The following is an 18,681-nucleotide window of genomic DNA, read 5'->3' on the forward strand; positions in this document are numbered from 1 at the left end:
TGTTATTCCATGCTAGAAGGAAAAGGACAATAAAGATCTTGGCAAAGACAAAAAGAAAGACAGAGAGGTCAGAAAATTTAATGATTCCATTCCATGAACTAAAAGCAGGCCAAAACGGGATTTAAGACTATCAAAGATGTGAGCCAGACCACTCCTGTTTGAAAATCAAGTCAGTTCGCTTGCAGTCCATCCAGCCATATAAAAAAAAAATAAAATAAAAACCTTCAAAAAATAAATCGTTGACACATTTGCGGATAAAAAGGTGATGTGACTTTTACAAGATGCATTTCATCCAGTGTTCTCTAAGTTTCATCATTCAATGTAAACCCATCAGTTCATATTAAAACCAGTCATGGAGACAATGAAAGAATGTTAAAAGGTTAATTAATAAATAAAAAAAATTCTAAAAAGTGTTAAAGACTGAAAGAATGTTGAAAGGTTAATTGGAATAATGCTAAACAGACCTGTCCAGGTAAGTTTTATCAGACCACAGCATGCTCAGATAAGGGGAGAAACAACAAACAATATTGAACTCCAAATCGAGTTCTCTCTCTTGGTCCCGATTCACGAAAAAAGTACATGAATGAATATTTTTTAATAATAAAGTAATAAATTCAAAATAACTACATGAACTATATTCATTAGAATGTATCTGATCTTTTTTTTTAACTTATGGGCTGAGCAGCTGAAATTATATTTGCATACAGATTCCTTCTGAACAAAAGCTGGTTTAAGGCAAGTTGCTCCTTGCCATGAAGGACATGCTGCAGTTCCTCACTGCGTTTAATGAAGTGCAACACATGGCAAAGAAAGGCACTAAGCTTGCAGAACATTTGCTAAGGACTGTCCAATATAACAAAGTTTAATAATGGAACAAAGTGGCTTTTAATTGCTCCATAGCTACATCGTCGTCATCCTCCTTCATCGTCATCAATAGAAACAAAATAGTCTCAAAGTCTGTGGCCTTTCATGCCCTGCTCTCATGGTGACCTCAGTTTCGATACCCCTCCACTTCCGTGCTTGGGGTGAGTCCTGTCAATGTCATCAGTGTCGGCAGATTCATGGAGGGCTGTTGTTTGAGGGACGTGGTGGCGGTCTCCACTCTGGGAGGGACGCTCACTCAGTCTGGCTCCGTGACTAAGCCATTATTGTCGTTAGCAGGGGGCTTAGTAGGTGGTGTCCTAAGTACATTAAAACAGAACAGGCACCACTGAACACCACCGAAGTGACTCAGCAGCAGTGCAGGGTCTCCTCTGGTGTGTGGCCTCCTGGCGACCTAACATCGATGGTTCCCTGTGGACTGCCGACGCTGGAACTACGACGGACAAACCCAGGTGTGGCCATGTATGGGGGAATCTAAATGAGCGCGTGGGAGTAATGCCACTAAAACGGTGCAGATGACGGGGCAGCAAAAAAAAAAAAAAAAGTGGCTTTTAATTGGCCTTACGGGCAGACAATGTGACAGTGGAAGTAAGAGAGGCAAACAAAATATAATAATAAAAAGAAGAAGAAAGCAGATTAGGCACTTAACAAAAAGGATAAATAAAGCACTTAAATCTTCCCTCATGGCATACAGGGCAAATACCAAAGACCTGTTCTTTTGTTCATAAGGATTGACCTCTCAAGTCTAATGTAGGTAGTGTGGAGAATCTGCCAAAGGAACACAACACAAACAGCCAAACTACCTGTTCACACACCTGTAGTCCAGGTATGATAAAATATTAAAACAAGAAAATAGGAGATGGTCACCTGATGAGAAATGCATGTGACTTGTACCATCCATTTAGCACCAGAAATCCTCAAGTCACAAACTCAATCTTCAAATATGGTTAAAACTCAAACAAAAACACTACTGGTAACTTCTTACAAAACTACAGTAATACATCAAATAAAGACATGTTGCAAGCTATCTTAAGTGCAGCAACTCTTGACAAAAAGAGCAGAACCAAAGCAATGTTTCTTCTTCTGCGTTCTAGGGCTGCAACTCCCACGTTCACTCGTATGTACACGAGTGGGCTTTTACGTGTATGACCGTTTTTTACCCCGCCATGTAGGCATACTCAGTTTTCGGGGGGGTGCATGCTGGGTATGTTCTTGTTTCCATAACCCACCAAACGCTGACATGGATTACAGGATCTTTAACGTGCGTATTTGATCTGCTTGCATATACACACGAAGGGGGTTCAGGCACTAGCAGGTCTGCACATATGTTGACCTGGGAGATAGTAAAAATCTCCACCCTTCACCCACCAGGTGCCGTCACCGTGATTCGAACCCGGGACCCTCAGATTGACAGTCCAACGCTTTAACCACTCGGCTATTGCGCCCGTCAATGTTTCAAATAAACACGGATGTAAGTTGTCTGCGTTGCAACAACTCAACAAATGAACAAAAGGAAAGCAAGTGAAGAACTCAAAACAACTGGGGATCCACTGAAGAACAGGACATGCAATGTTGATACTACACTCTCTTCCAGACAATTCTCCATAGCAATGCATCCACTCAGCTAATTTTTGCATGCCAGTTAGCATCAAAAAGCTTCAGCAGCTTGTGGAAACAAATGACTGATCATGGATGAATGACGACAATGACTTAACATAAAAAGAACAAGCTGAAACAGTTTTAAACAGGGTCCTGGTTCAGTTCATGGCTATGTTGTCCCTGAAGTGTAAGGGAGGAGGCAAAAGACAAGCAGACATAAACATGAGGACGAAACAATGGCTGTGATTAGGCAAGTATCAAGAATAGTAACGACAATGAGGAAATGCACTACTATTGAACTTCCCCTTTCAGTTGATGAATATGATTCACTGCAGGACAAATCACAGTTCATGACAGTGAACAACAGGGAGAGGGATTACATGCCATGCGATGAACCCTGTATTGTTTTCAACAGCCTTGTGTTGGTATGCACATGTATACAGCCATGTCATCCCTGTGTGGGTGGCAACAGAGAAATAATTTGAAGAATATATAGGATGACACAGGGTATGCAATGCAGGACTCCTCCCCACCCCACCCCTTGGAACACCGGAAGAACAGCCATGATTTCACCACGAACACCAGCCATGATTTCACCATGAACACCAGCCATGATTTCACCACGAACACCAGCCACGAACACCAGCCATGATTTCACCACGAACACCAGCCATGATTTCACCATGAACACCAGCCATGATTTCACCATGAACACCAGCCATGATTTCATGATTTCACCAAGCATGATTCACCACAAACACCAGCCATGATTTCACCACGAACACCAGCCATGATTTCACCACGAACACCAGCCATGATTTCACCACGAACACCAGCCATGATTTCACCACGAACACCAGCCATGATTTCACCACGAACACCAGCCATGATTTCACCACGAACACCAGCCATGATTTCACCACGAACACCAGCCATGATTTCACCACGAACACCAGCCACGAACACCAGCCATGATTTCACCATGAACACCAGCCATGATTTCACCCCTTTTTTGACAGCCAGGGCTCCCCCCTGGAATGCTGGACGGACCTCCCACCAAGACATCCAGAACTCTCTGTCTAGAACAACGCAGCCTTCACAGAACCAAGACCCAATGCCTGAACAACTGGACCTGTGAGGACTTTTTGCCAAAAGGTTAAAACTCCACTTCAATGGTCTGCACTGACCAGGACTCCACCGCCTCTAACAAAACCAAACCTTCCCAACACTACGATCTCAGCACTGACTAACTTGATCCTAAGAACACAAGCCAGTAGGTCATTGCATGAACTCAACAACTCTGCCGCCTACAATGCACTCACCTTTGCACCCACCAAGTGATGAGTCTGATTTTACCATAAACATGATATAACGAAAAACCTTGGGTTAGAATTAATCTGTGCTGACTTGATCTGAATTTGAATGATTCACTGAACACACACAAAGCACAAACCTGGCAGAGGGTGAATAAACAAATGACTCTGTGTTGTTATGTCATCTATACACACCCAGTGATAAGTCCACTTTTACTGTAAACACATGATATAATCAACAACTGTTTCAGGCATTTCAAAAGTATAATGGCAGCAGTAGTCACACATATTTCTTGAAATGGGGTCTGTTGTTTCAAATAGGATTCATTAAAAAAGGAACATAATTGTTCAGTAAAGCCAGCACAAGCTCTTTGTACTTACCAAAGTGCAGTGGTCTTTATATATTTCAGTAAAATTGTAAAACATGTTCATGGACATAATCATACAGGGAGTGGAACATTTATAGTTTTCTTGTTCTTATTTCATCTGCAGCACACACACACACACACACACACACACACACACACACACACACACATAAAAAAACCAACAACTCCTCTATCATCAGTAATAAAAATTGTGCAACAGCAAACATCATTTAAAACATCACAATAAATGCATCAACTATGGAAAACAAAGCACATAAAAAAACAACAACAACAACAGCATCTACTGGTTTCGTTTGTCATGCACTGCTGCAGCTCATGCACACAAAGCCATACGGAAGAGACATGACTAACATATTCTGCTGATTAACATCGTAATATAGCAATGCTGTATCATACATAGCACAACCATAGCAAAGAACAATGCACGCTGAATACTGTCATTACTACACTGCTATCAGTCTGGACTCTTACACAGTCTCTTGTACAATGAGATATGTTTATCAGGATTTTCCAAGCAACAATTAGTATTCGTGACTGACTTCTTTTTTTTTTCTTTTTCTTTTTTTGGCTGTTGTTGAAAGCTTGAGGTAGGTTGTAATTTGGGATGCTGCTTTTTAAATACAAGTTTGTATGCACCAGAACTTTTTTTTTTCTTAAAGATCTTTTAAAAACCTGCCTCCAAGAATACTTTGTGTACCAACCTGCTGACATGAGAGAATCAACCATTGATCAAACATGTGTGTATGCCTGGGATGTGTTACGAGTAATGATTATGTGTATTCTAATGTGCACAATTGTGTACACACACAGACACAGACACAAAGCAAACACACACACACACACACACACACACACACACACACACACACACACACACAAGAAGCTTGCATCCAGAGGAAACACATATCCAAAGCATTCACACGCCTGTTCACTTTCTTCCACACATATGCAGCAACAGCAGCATACAGTTTTCTGTTTTCAGTTGCCTCCTTTGTAAGTTGGATTCTTGAAGGTTGTCTTGGGATCTCTGTAAATGGGGTTCGATTCCTGAAACAAAACAAGAAAAAAGTAAAGAGCCAAGCATTGTAATATCACATGGAATCAATGTGGGAATGAATACTCATTGTTCTGTCCATATAATTTTGATGTAAACTGGGCATTGTATTGTAATACCATGGAATCAATTTGTGAACAGATGTTTGAAATTTTGTCATTACTATATCATTGTAAACTGGGCGTTCTAATTATCATACAGATAGATCAAAGTCTGAATTAATATTTACTGTTCTATCCATACTTATCCTGATGTGGAATTACTGATATTCAGAGCAATATACTACTGTGACTTCCCAGTGTGCAAAATTATACTTTTATCTGTATGCCTTAGTCCGAAACAAAATGTCGGAAAAAAAATAATAAAAGTTTTCCATTAAAATATACTTAGGCATAATAACCACCTCTTGAAAAGGTTTTAAAATATAAAGATGTCTGCAGTCTAAACTTGTGAAAAATAAACTTTTGAATAATAAAAACATTTGATTTTTTACTTTTGAATAATAAAAATGCTTGAACAATAAGCAGTTAAGAAATAATTTTCTTTGAATAATGTAAACCGTTCATTTCTTATTTGTTCCTGTCATATCATTCTTGAATTATTTTGAAGTTGTCACAAAATGAAAGTTGGAGATTAAACGATCCTATAGTCTTTGACGGCCAATGGGGCAGAGTGAATTCATATTCACTGTGTCTAGGACTTCGCAGAGAAAGCGGGGACCATTCAAAATACAAAAACAAAACAAAAAAAACCACCAAACAACAACAACAAAAGTTTGAGCAGTTAAGTGATGCAAAGTTGTTGTGTTTGTGTTTGTTGTTTTTATCTCATGGTCATAACACTCACAACCTGAACTAACACACTGAGAACAGAGAGTCAGGGGGTGGGGGGGGGGACACAGCTATGCTCTGGTTCAATCCAGCAATCTCTGTATCTCTTGATCTTTCAACTCTGATATTTCACACGAGGAGTCAAGTAAACAGTTTCTCAGGACAACTGGACAGTCGCTTCACTTCATAATTTCTGTTACCCGTTTTCCTTTTTTCAGTAAATGATGGATTCACTCTCAACTGCCTAAAAAATCTGGGAGACATTTTAAGTGATGTGTAGTGATACGTTTTCAGATCCATCAGCTGAAACAAAATCATGGGTGTGGTTAGAGATCCATGACTGACAACACTGACAGGAGGGAGATCAAAGTGACACATAGATGAACTGGACAGACAGACAAACAAGACGAACAGACCGGCCAAATGGATACATTCCCCTGTATAAGGAGATCATGTAAACATGTAGAGAAAAAGAAAGGGGGAGGGAGGGGGCGGGGGGAGACTTACATTCTCACACATATAGACTCATACTGTCTTGCAACAATAAAAAGAACAACACAACAAGCATGCAAATGAAAACTGAATTATAATCATTTAAAACAAAACAAAAAAAGTTTTTAAAATGGCAGCTCTGCTGTAATCATCCAGGTCTTTTTTCCCCGCTTCTAAGCACGCATGTTCAAGACGCTGAGCCTGCTGGAAAGGAAATTATTAATGTGGGCTAACTTTGATTTTCAGAACTATAGTTTCTCCTTCTTCATTCGTGGGCTGCACCTCCCACGTTCACTTGTATATACACAAGTGGGCTTTTATGTGTATGACTGTTTTTATCCTGCCATGTAGGCAGCCATACTCCGTTTTCAGGGGTGTGCAAGCTGGGTATGTTCTTGTTTCCATAACTCATCGAACGCTGACATGGACAAAAGGATTTTTAACGTGCTTATTTGATCTTCTGCATGCATCTACCCACGAAGAGGGTTCAGGCACTAGCAGGTCTACACATATGTTGACCTGGGAGATCAGCAAAAAAATCTCCACCCTTTACCCACTAGGAGCCATTACCGAGATTCGAACCATGGACTCTCAGACTGAAAGTCAAACACTTTAACCACTTGGTTATTGCGACCATCAGAACTATACTTTAATGATGACACAACAGTGACAAGCGCAAACAACACTCACCGATTCCCATCGTGCTTTATCCTTCTCTTTCATGAAGCGGGCAAACTCGGCAGCGTCACGGCGGTTGCGGATGAAGATGAAGATGCAGAGGAGGAGAAGAGGGATGATGACGATGCCAGCCACCACAGGCCCCAGGATCAGACCCAGGTTCACCTCCTCGGGGCATTCTGAAGGCAGAGCATCACACAGGTCCACTTTAGATGGTCAGTCCTATGGCAAAAAAACTAAAGGGACACAGGTCCACATCAGACATTCAGTCCTGTGGCTAAAAACATTCTGAAGGGAGAGCGTCTCACAGGTCCACATTAGACCGTAAATCCTCTGGTAAATACATTGGGAAGAGGGAGCATCATAATCAGTCCTCTGGCTAAAACACTCTGAAGAGGGAGCATCATAATCAGTCCTCTGGCTAAAAACATTCTGAAGAGGGAGCATCATACTCAGTCCTCTGGCTAAAAACATTCTGAAGAGAAAGCGTCACACCTCAGTCCTCTGGCTGAAAACATTCAGAAAAGGGAGCATCATACTCAGTCCTCTGGCTAAAACACTCTGAAGAGGGAGCATCATAATCAGTCCTCTGGCTAAAAACATTCTGAAGAGGGAGCGTCATACTCAGTCCTCTGGCTAAAACACTCTGAAGAGGGAGCATCATATACTCAGTCCTCTGGCTAAAAACATTCTGAAGAGAAAGCGTCACACCTCGGTCCTCTGGCTGAAAACATTCAGAAAAGGGAGCGTCATGCTCAGTCCTCTGGCTAAAACACTCTGAAGAGGGAGCATCATATACTCAGTCCTCTGGCTAAAAACATTCTGAAGAGAAAGCGTCACACTCAGTCCTCTGGCTAAAACACTCTGAAGAGGGAGCATCATATACTCAGTCCTCTGGCTAAAAACATTCTGAAGAGAAAGCGTCACACCTCGGTCCTCTGGCTGAAAACATTCAGAAAAGGGAGCGTCATGCTCAGTCCTCTGGCTAAAACATTTTGAAGAGGGAGCGTCATACTCAGTCCTCTGGCTAAAAACACTCTGAAGAGGGAGCATCATACGCAGTCCTCTGGCTAAAAACACTCTGAAGAGGGAGTGTCATAATCAGTCCTCTGATTAAAACATTAAGAAAAGGGAGCATCATAATCAGTCCTCTGGCTAAAAACATTAAGAGAGGGAGCATAATAATCAGTCCTCTGGCTAAAAACACTCTGAAGAGGGGGCGTCATAATCAGTCCTCTGGCTAAAAACACTCTGAAGAGGGGGCGTCATAATCAGTCCTCTGGCTAAAAACACTCTGAAGAGAAAGCGTCACACTCAGTCCTCTGGCTAAAAACACTCTGAAGAGAAAGCGTCACACTCAGTCCTCTGGCTAAAAACACTCTGAAGAGGGAGCATCATAATCAGTCCTCTGGCTAAAAACACTCTGAAGAGGGAGCATCATACTCAGTCCTCTGGCTAAAAACACTCTGAAGAGGGGGCGTCATAATCAGTCCTCTGGCTAAAAACACTCTGAAGAGAAAGCGTCACACTCAGTCCTCTGGCTAAAAACACTCTGAAGAGGGAGCATCATAATCAGTCCTCTGGCTAAAAACACTCTGAAGAGGGAGCATCATACTCAGTCCTCTGGCTAAAAACACTCTGAAGAGGGGGCGTCATAATCAGTCCTCTGGCTAAAAACACTCTGAAGAGAAAGCGTCACACTCAGTCCTCTGGCTAAAAACACTCTGAAGAGGGAGCATCATAATCAGTCCTCTGGCTAAAAACACTCTGAAGAGGGAGCATCATACTCAGTCCTCTGGCTAAAACATTTTGAAGAGGAAGCGTCATAATCAGTCCTCTGGCTAAAAACACTCTGAAGAGGGAGCATCATACGCAGTCCTCTGGCTAAAAACACTCTGAAGAGGGAGTGTCATACTCAGTCCTCTGGCTAAAAACATTAAGAAGAGGGAGTGTCATACTCAGTCCTCTGGCTAAAAACACTCTGAAGAGGGAGTGTCATAATCAGTCCTCTGGCGAAAAACACTCTGAAGAGCGAGCAACACATGCAAGTAAGTTCACTTTTGATTCAGAAATAAGCATATACGGATCAGACCGCATGCTGTGACGCTTCCTTGAAACTAAAATTGAAAATCAGTAGCAGACATACAGGTGGGGAGAAAAGAATTGGGTCAGGTGCAAGGCACAAAACTTATAGATTATTATGAAGTATACAGATGACAAAGGTTTAAAAAAAAAGAGTGCCATGTAATAAGACCCACACAATTTATTCTGCTACTATCAATAAAGGTGAAGTAATTATGGCATAAAAATTTTAGGGTATTACATAACATACTGAGGACTAAAGTAATTAAAGAGTGCCATGTAATAAGACCCACAGAATTCACTCTGTTACAATCAATAAAGATGCAGTAGTAATGGCACAAAACTTTAGGGTATTATGAAGCATGCAGAGGACAAAAGTAAACAGAAGCACCATTTAATAAGACCCACAAAGTTTATTCAGTTACCATAATTGAAGATGCAGTAACTGAAACAATAAACTATGAAACTGACACAAAGCAACAGAAAACTGCTGACTGGAAATGGTACAAAACATCAGCAATACCAACCTTTAGTTCTTTGGACTTTGATGATGGCATTGTTATCTTGATCATACTCATAGGTGAAGTGGAACAAGCACTTGTCAGTATCACGGAAATCACACTTGGTCACACGATCACTGGTTACTGCAAAAAAAGAAACATGGCTGATCAATCGCTTTCAAAGGGTGTAACTGTAACTAATTCAATAAGCGCTATACATATACACAAATGTAGATATACAGAGAGAGGTATATATAAGATAGAGACAGAGAGAGAGAGAGCACATACACATGTGCACACACGATATTTACATTCAAACACACACACACACACACACACACACACACACACACACACACAGGAGCAGATGCACAAACAAACACATCCGCATGCACACTTTAGAAAAAGTTTTCAACCCACTGTGAGCATTTGCACAACTGTCTGTTTTGCTTTTTGTTTCGTTTTTCATGTACTTTTATTTGTTCCTTTGTTCTGCTGTTTCAAGTTAATTCAATTCAGTTCAATTCAAAAGACTTTACTGTCTGCTTCAGACAATGAAATGAGAATTTTTTTTCTTTTGGCTCATTCAAATGCTCATCAACAAATAAAAAAAACAAAAAACATAATGACCATCTTCAGTCGAGTGGTTGAGGCGTCAGTGGCAGCACTGCCACCAGACAGGTATTTAAAACCACAAGTGTCATGTTCAGCCTGGACACTACAGTCACTGTATCATGCAAAACATAGCAGTTAACAACAGCAGATGTTTTGTAGTGCCACCATCCAGCACTAAACAATATAGCAAAACACCATGGAAAATAAAATAAGATGTTTAAGGCACTAGCAAAATAAAGACAAATGAATAACCCATACACCCTTGGTTGGTATATATCAAATAAGATAATGTAACATTGTTCAGGCAAAAGGGAAATAACAAAATATGTTTTTAAATAAATAAAGGAATAAAGTGCAAACCTTTCCCTAGCGTCTACACAGACATCAATCATTATGTAAAAGGAAAACTTTCAGGTTAAACAAATGTAACTTTTTTACCACATAACATCACAGTTGAAAGGTCAAAAACTGCGACTTGGGTTAAAAGTGTGGAATACCCCTGCCCCCACCCCTCAGCAGCAAAACAAAAATGCTTTCATATCCTTTGTGTATCTGTCCCTTTCTTTCTGCTATCATGTACTTTGCTTTTTTGAACCTCTGGTCTGCTTTCATGTAGTTTGCTTATTTGTTCCTTTGTTCTGCTTTCAGATTCTTTGCTTATTTGCCCCTTTGTTATGCTTTCATGAATTCATGAACTTTGCTTCCTCACTCCCTTGTTCATTTCATTTAGTTGACTGATGGGTTGACTTGTGGGGTTAGTTGTTTGCTTCGATGTTCACTTGCTTCCTTGTTTACTTGTTCGGATGACAACATGGAGGAGACAAAAGAAATCTGTTTATCTCCAAAACGATACACATGCATGCATGCAAACATTTGGCTTGTTCTACACAACAAGAGGAGACCCAAAGAAGTCTGTCACACTGATACAAGAGCACTCACCTTTCAGTTCATCAACCTTGGTGATTTGCAGGCATGAGACCCAAAGAAGTCTGTCACACAAGAGCACTCACCTTTCAGTTCATCAACCTTGGTGATTTGCAGGCATGAGACCCAAAGAAGTCTGTCACACTGATACAAGAGCACTCACCTTTCAGTTCATCAACCTTGGTGATTTGCAGGCATGAGACCAAAAGAAGTCTGTTACACTGATACAAGAGCACTCACCTTTCAGTTCATCAACCAGGGTGATTTCCTCTTTGCACTCCGTATCGCACTGGTCGTCAGTGTACTTGCCAGTGTGGAAAGCCCGACACTGAGCACAGTCCCGGTACTGGCTGCACTTGCTGGGGCAGTTCTGCGCAAAGAGTACAATACTGCATTGCACTGCATTGCATTGCATTGCATTGTACTATATTACTCTTTTTGTCACAACAGATTTCTCTGTGTGAAATTTGGACTGTTCTCCCCAGGGAGAGCACGTCACTACAATGAGAGCACCACCCATTATTTTGTGGGGTTTTTTCTGCCTGCAATTTTATTTGTTTTCCTATCGTAATGGATTTTTCTGCAGAATTTTGCCAGGGGACAACCCTTTAGTTGCCGTGGGTTCTTTTACGTGCGCTAAATGCATGCTGCACATAAGACCTTGGTTTATTGTCTCATCCAAATGATTAGCGTCCAGACCACCACTCAAGGTCTAGTGGAGGGGGAGAAAATACTGGCGACTGTCCCTTTTTTTTGAGAAAGTGTCTAGGTTTGTTCCTAGGATTGCTGTGTGAACATGTCAAATGATTTGTATAAGGGCAAATGTTTACACAGCAGCAATGACAGAAGAAATGTGCAAACACAAATTAGCTTTTTATTCAAGACTGGCATAGCCTTTTGATCCTGGATATACTGCACTGAATAAACAGACAATACAGAACAAACACATGGTTGTCTCATTCCAGTATTTTGGAGGGGAATGAAAATGATGGCATCACTATTCTATCACACATTTAGCGACCGTGAAGAAACTACTGCAGCAAAAAAAAAAAAAAAAAAAAAAAAAAAAGGACAGAAGTGGAAGGTGGGTCTCTCTTACTTCTGGATAATTTTAACATCTAAATTTATATTTTCCACAACTGAAAATCAACCACAGAATCAGAATCAACCCAAATCCTGAATCACATAATTCACATCTCCTTGAGCCCATTTCCTTAACTCCAGTGAGACACATTGGAAAGTGACTCTCATGACACTTGAAACGACTGGAGATCAATGCAGCCATTGTGATTCTTCTTTGGGTCAAGGAGTGTGTGAAAGGGACTGATTACTTCATTTCAGGATGGACTGTCACACAAATTGTACTGCACTGTATTGCATTGCACTGCATTGCACTGCATTGGAATGGACTGGATTGGATCACATCGCATCGTATTGTACTGTACTGTACTGTTTGTTTTCTTTTTATCGCACACGCTCAGGTTCTCTTGCTTCCAAGGCAAAACGCTTTACCCACTGGGCAACCACTGCACTCCAAACTCTGTTTGAACCTACAAATTAATGGCTACGCACTGCATTTGGAGCACATCACACCGTCACATGGAATCAGGAGCAAAAATAACAGGGAAATTACCGGGCATGCCTCACAGGTAGGTCCCATGTAGTCCGTGTTCTTGAAACAGATACAGCGGCCACAGACACACTCGCCATAGCCGTTGCACAATTCCTGGGGGACACAGAAACATCAACGTTACACAGAATTATACACGTGTGTGTGTGTGTGTGAGAGAGAGAGAGAGACAGGTTCAACGCTGATGAACAAGCATGACTGAGGAAGGCAACAATGCTTAGCCCCCATCCCCACCCCCAAACCCCTCCAATCCCTGCTCCCACCTCTCCCTCCCACACTCCCAATTGAGAGGCAGATTTTTTTTTTTTTTCTAAAGCAGTGTATCTGTATGTTTGTGTGTATGAATGTGTCTATGTCTGTTTGCATCTGTGTGTGTGTGTGTGTGTGTGTGTGTGTGTGTGAGTGTGTGTGCATGTGAGTGTGTGTTTGCATATGCACATGTACATGCATGTGTGTGTGTGTGTGTGTGTGTGCATGTGTGTGTGTGCGTGTCTCCACATGCATGCATGCTATGTCCATGCATTTGAGCGCACACAAACAAAAATAATCTCAAGTCTCAAAAGGGCTGTGATCCAAGGGTGACAGCTCAGTCAGGACTCTGTGGATGACGAGCACAACAGCCAAGCGGTTAAAGCACTGGACTGTCTTCTTCTGCGTTCGTGGGCTGCAACTCCCACGTTCACTTGCATGTACACGAGTGGGCTTTTACGTGCATGACCGTTTTTACCCTGCCATGTAGGCAGCCATACTCCGCTTTCAGGGATGTGCATGCTGGGTATGTTCTTGTTTCCATAACCCACCGAATGCTGACATGGATTACAGGATCTTTAACGTGCACATTTGATCTTCTGCATGCATTTACACACGAAGGGGGTTCAGGCACCAGCAGGTCTGCACATATGTTGACCTGGGAGATCGTAAAAATCTCCACCCTTTACCCACCAGGCGCCGTCACCGTGATTTGAACCCGGGACCCTCAGACTGAAAGTCCAACGCTTTAACCACTCGGCTATTGCACCCATCACTGGACTTTCAATCTGAGGGTCCCGGGTTCAAATCCCGGCCATGGCACCTGGTGAAAAAGGGAGAGATTTTTTCGATCTCCCAGGTTAACAGATGTGCAGACCTGCTAGTGCCTGAACCCCCCCTTCATGTGTATACACATGCAGAAGATCAAATACACATGTTAGAGATCCCATAATTCATATTAGCATTCAGTGGGATATGAATACAAACATATACCCAGCATGCCCCCCCCACCCCCACCTCCTTACCCCTCTCAAAAGTGAGGTATGGCTGCCCACTTGGCTGGGGTTAAAATGGTCATACACGTAAAGGCCCATTCGTGTATTTTTACAAGTGAACATGGGAGTCGCAAACCATGAATGAAAAAGAAGAAGCAGAAGAGATCTGTGACAAAGATACACCAAGGAAAGTATCTCTAAAGAACACGAAATGCTACTCGGCAATCGCTTTCTTCTTTTTTTTTCTTTCTTTTTGACTCACTTGTGTAAACAAAGTGATACATCAGAATAATATGATTTAAACAGCATTCTCACTGCGAATACTACAATCAATTTATCGCCCTTTAAAAAAGCATGTTTAAATATTATATTTTTGAGCGTCAGCTAAGGAGCCCCGATAGTGTAATGGGTAAGACAGTTTCTTCTCACCCAAACACGCGGGGTTCAAATCTGCCGTTAGGACTTTTTTTTTTTTTTTTTTTTAACCCGAAGCTTTATAATAACAAATACAGAACACATTTTAACAATCAGATTTTTTTTTAAAGTGTATCACAAGTGAGTCTTGAAGGCCTTGCCTCTCTTTCTTTTTTGTTATGACATGTACACTCAAATGTTATACACACATGCTTCCATAATTCATGGAAGCAGGCAATCACTCAAGCAAGCACATGAACAGAGACACACAGTTCATTTATGCTCATTTGCACATAAAAACATGGAAGCACACATGCATGTGCATGAACACACACACACACACACACACACACACACACACACACACACACACACACACACACACTCACTCACTCACACACACACACACACTCACTCACACACACACACTCACACACACACACACACACACACACACACACGCATTCCACTGCAATACATAAAGACAGACACAAACTCATGGAAATAATAATGCACGCACACACACACACACACACACACACACTCTCTCTCTCTCTCTCTCACACACACACACACACACACACGCACACACACACACACACACACACACACATTCCACTGTGATACATAAAGACAGACACAAACTCACACAAATAATGCACGCACACGCACACACACACACTCTCTCTCTCTCTCTCTCTCTCTCTCTCTCTCTCTCTCTCTCTCTATTACTATTGATGCATGTTGTTATTTATATTATGAACCCCCATGTCATTAGGGCTGTAAAGCTATTGACATTACAGAGTTCAGTGTTCAGTGTTCTCTCTCTCTCTCTCTCTCTCTCTCTCACACACACAAACAAACACAGAGGACTGTTTCAACAGATTCTGCTACCAACCCCATTGGCAGCAATGCATGTTTTGTTTTTGGTGGAGCATTCACAGGCAGGCCCTTGCCAGTCTTTAAAGCAGTCACACTGGCCGCAGTCACAACGTCCGTGGAATGGTCCTGAGGTGAGAAAACAAATAATGGATAACAAGTTTCAGTTTCAGCTGCTCAATGAGGCATCACCGCATTCAGATAAATCTGTATCATACACAACCCCACCTTTTGCTTGGCAGATGCCTTACCAGCAGTATAACCCAGTGCGCTTAGTCAGGCCTTGAGTGCATGTATCTCTATATATAGGTACACACACACACACACACACACACACACACACACACACACATATATATGTCGATTCAAACTCTCGACTGTTGGCCGCCGTTCTTTCTCTGTCTCTGGACCTTGCAATTGGAATGAACTTCCTCTTTCGCTTCGTCAAGTCTCCACACTCAGCTCTTTCAAGTCTGGCCTTAAAACCCACCTCTTCCCAAAATAGCCTCCCTTCCCTGCCTCTTCCTTGTCTTTAATTTCTCCAGTTTTAGAGTTATGCGTGCGTGAGAATGACTGGTGCGAAAGCGCTTAGATTTGTTTATGCACAAGATTCAGCGCTATATAAGTACCATTATTATTATTATTATTACATATATATATATATTGCCAGAAGACAACACTTATGTTGTCATGGGATCTTTTTCAGTGCACAAACGTAGAGACCAGGATTCAAACCAATACCCTCACAGACAATGTCGATAGATGAGTGTCTTAACCATTCTGCCACATTCTTCATGGGTAACAAAAGTATAACCACTTAGAGAACATGCTTTGCTAAAGGGTGAGACAAGAGGCAGAGCAAAGAAGGAATACCCAGCGAAAAACGACACCTCTCCATGTTTCTGGAAAACGGCAAATCCTCTGAAAGCTATGGCGCCTGTCAGGACCTGGGTCCAAACCCCGGTCTCGCAAAATGGTTAGGACGCTCAACTGCCAATACAGTCCCTGTGGGGATCTGGGTTCAAATCCTACTTTCATCACTGACTCCACCTAGATGGATTTCACCCCTAGCCCCTCTGCCCTCTCATAATTGGTATTGGGTCATTCTAGGCAAGCTTGAAATTACATCTTGGGGATAAATTTTGGCTCAGTCAGAATTTAATATAGGCTCTCAAAGTAGAATTCCTCCATATTTTCCTCCATAAAGTTGTAATGGAGAGGAGAAGAATGGTGTGTGTGTGTGAGGGGGGGGGGGGGGGGCGGTGACTAAAGGCTAGCCCAGGACAACCTTGCTTCTGTTTTTTGACTCACTTGTGTAAACAAAGTGAGTCTATGTTTTAACCCGGTGTTCGGTTGTCTGTGTGTGTGTGTGTGTCCGTGTGTCTGTGTGTCTGTGGTAAACTTTAACATTGACATTTTCTCTGCAAATACTTTGTCAGTTGACACCAAATTTGGCATAAAAATAGGAAAAATTCAGTTCTTTCCAGTCATCTTGTTTAAAACAATATCGCACCTCTGGGATGGGCACACAAAAAATAGAAAATGAAGCCTAATTATATGCAAACTGCATTTACTGTTATATTTATATTTTTTGTATTATCTAAACTTGGCACTTTGATCTGATATTCTGACCCAACAACAAGAGAAGTCATTATTATCATTTTTTGTTCAAACAGGAACTTCTTTTGCTAAGCATGGAAGTTTTATTTATTTTGCAAACGTTTTGGTGCAGATAGTAAAAAAGGGAAATTACTCTGTAATTAATGCTAGGGGACTTAATTTGCTTAAAACTGATCTTTCTCATCTTAAACATTACATTTTGAAATTATACTCAATACCTAAAAAGCTTGGATTTTTTTTTTTTAAAGTGTATCACAAGTGAGTCTTGAAGGCCTTGCCTCTCTTGTTTGTTTTGTTTTTGGTTTTTGTTTTTTTTCAATAGCTTGAATAAACCCATAGTAAAGGGGTAATTTCCAACTAGAGGGAGGCGTTGATCTTGACTAATCAGAAATGATGACCCAAGAGGTCATTTCATTCAAGGCCAGTGCAGAATGACCCCAAGGATAAAAAAAAAAATCCCAGCAAGGGGCTGCTGTTTTAACTCACTCAGTACGGCCAGTCCACTCTTCTCCTCTACACAGACCCCTCGGATGTCCAGTGGGTGTCTGAATGACCCAACCTTTAGCTTCCGTCGTCAGAATTGTGGTATTGTTTGTCAACATTCACCTCTTCAGTATAAGAGCCTTCCGCTTGCAATATTTTGATGATGGTAACTGGGGTGAAACGCTGTTAACGTCTTCTCTCGCCGTTCGTATGGAGATAGTTAAGCTGTGACACCAGCACACTCACCCCCGCAGAGGAGACCTTCGGGCCCACTGCTCGGACAGCTGTAGTCATTGCACTCGCAGTGCTGCTTGGTGTAGGTCTCTTTAGGGTTGTTGGCAATGGGGAAACATTCGCACTGCCCGCAGATGCACTCCCCATGGCCCGAGCACACATCTGTGTCGTTGCTGTGACACCATGGAAACACAGTCATCACACCCACAGTATCAGTATCAGTATCAGTAACTCAAGGAGGCGTCACTGCGTTCGGTCAAATCCATATACGCTACACCACATCTGCCACTTAGTCAGGCCTTGAGAAAATAAAATAAATAAAATAAAATAAAACATAAAATAAAAATAAATAACAATAAAAATAAATAAAATAAAATAAATAAATTAAAAAATAACAAAAAAAGAAGAAATAAAATAAAATAAGATAAATATATTTTTAAAAAATTATTTAAAAAAAAAAAAAATAAAATAAAATAAGTAAAAATAACAAAAATTATAATAAACCTACAAACAACTGACTGAGTAGTGATGCATAGCATGGAAGTTGCTGACAGAGTCTGTGTCCGTATAAAGAGTAATCAATGAATTAATATCTATCACTTGTAGAATATCTGGTGGTTTTGTTTTTGTTGTTGTTTTTCTTCAAGTTTTCAGTCTCCTCAGAATGTAAGACTTTCTATGGTAAAACAATATTTCTTTGAAGGAAAATCACAAAAGTTCAAGAAAATATATTTTGGCATCATCCCTAAACATCGTCAAGGACTGCAACTCTTTTTTTTTTTAATTCTCACTCTATACCAGACTGCTTCAGATTAAGAT

General features: G+C 41.2%; 1 protein-coding gene across 1 annotated transcript in view; it reads right to left on the minus strand.

The window, feature by feature from the left end:
* Positions 1–3,234: 3,234 nt before the first annotated feature.
* LOC143293438 (integrin beta pat-3-like) overlaps positions 3,235–18,681 on the minus strand; it is a 53,826-nt gene continuing 38,379 nt past the window's right edge. Inside the window, exons 17-23 of the mRNA XM_076604291.1 lie at positions 17,875–18,035; positions 15,545–15,654; positions 12,992–13,084; positions 11,599–11,728; positions 9,847–9,963; positions 7,250–7,416; positions 3,235–5,230 (exon numbers count right to left, since the gene is read on the minus strand). Of these exons, the coding sequence (XP_076460406.1) occupies positions 5,162–5,230; positions 7,250–7,416; positions 9,847–9,963; positions 11,599–11,728; positions 12,992–13,084; positions 15,545–15,654; positions 17,875–18,035 (847 nt within the window). The 3' untranslated portion in view covers positions 3,235–5,161. The remainder of the gene's footprint in view (positions 5,231–7,249; positions 7,417–9,846; positions 9,964–11,598; positions 11,729–12,991; positions 13,085–15,544; positions 15,655–17,874; positions 18,036–18,681) is intronic.

The sequence above is a fragment of the Babylonia areolata genome, chromosome 19 (assembly GCF_041734735.1).
Source record: "Babylonia areolata isolate BAREFJ2019XMU chromosome 19, ASM4173473v1, whole genome shotgun sequence".
Classification (NCBI taxonomy): Eukaryota; Metazoa; Mollusca; class Gastropoda; order Neogastropoda; family Buccinidae; genus Babylonia; species Babylonia areolata.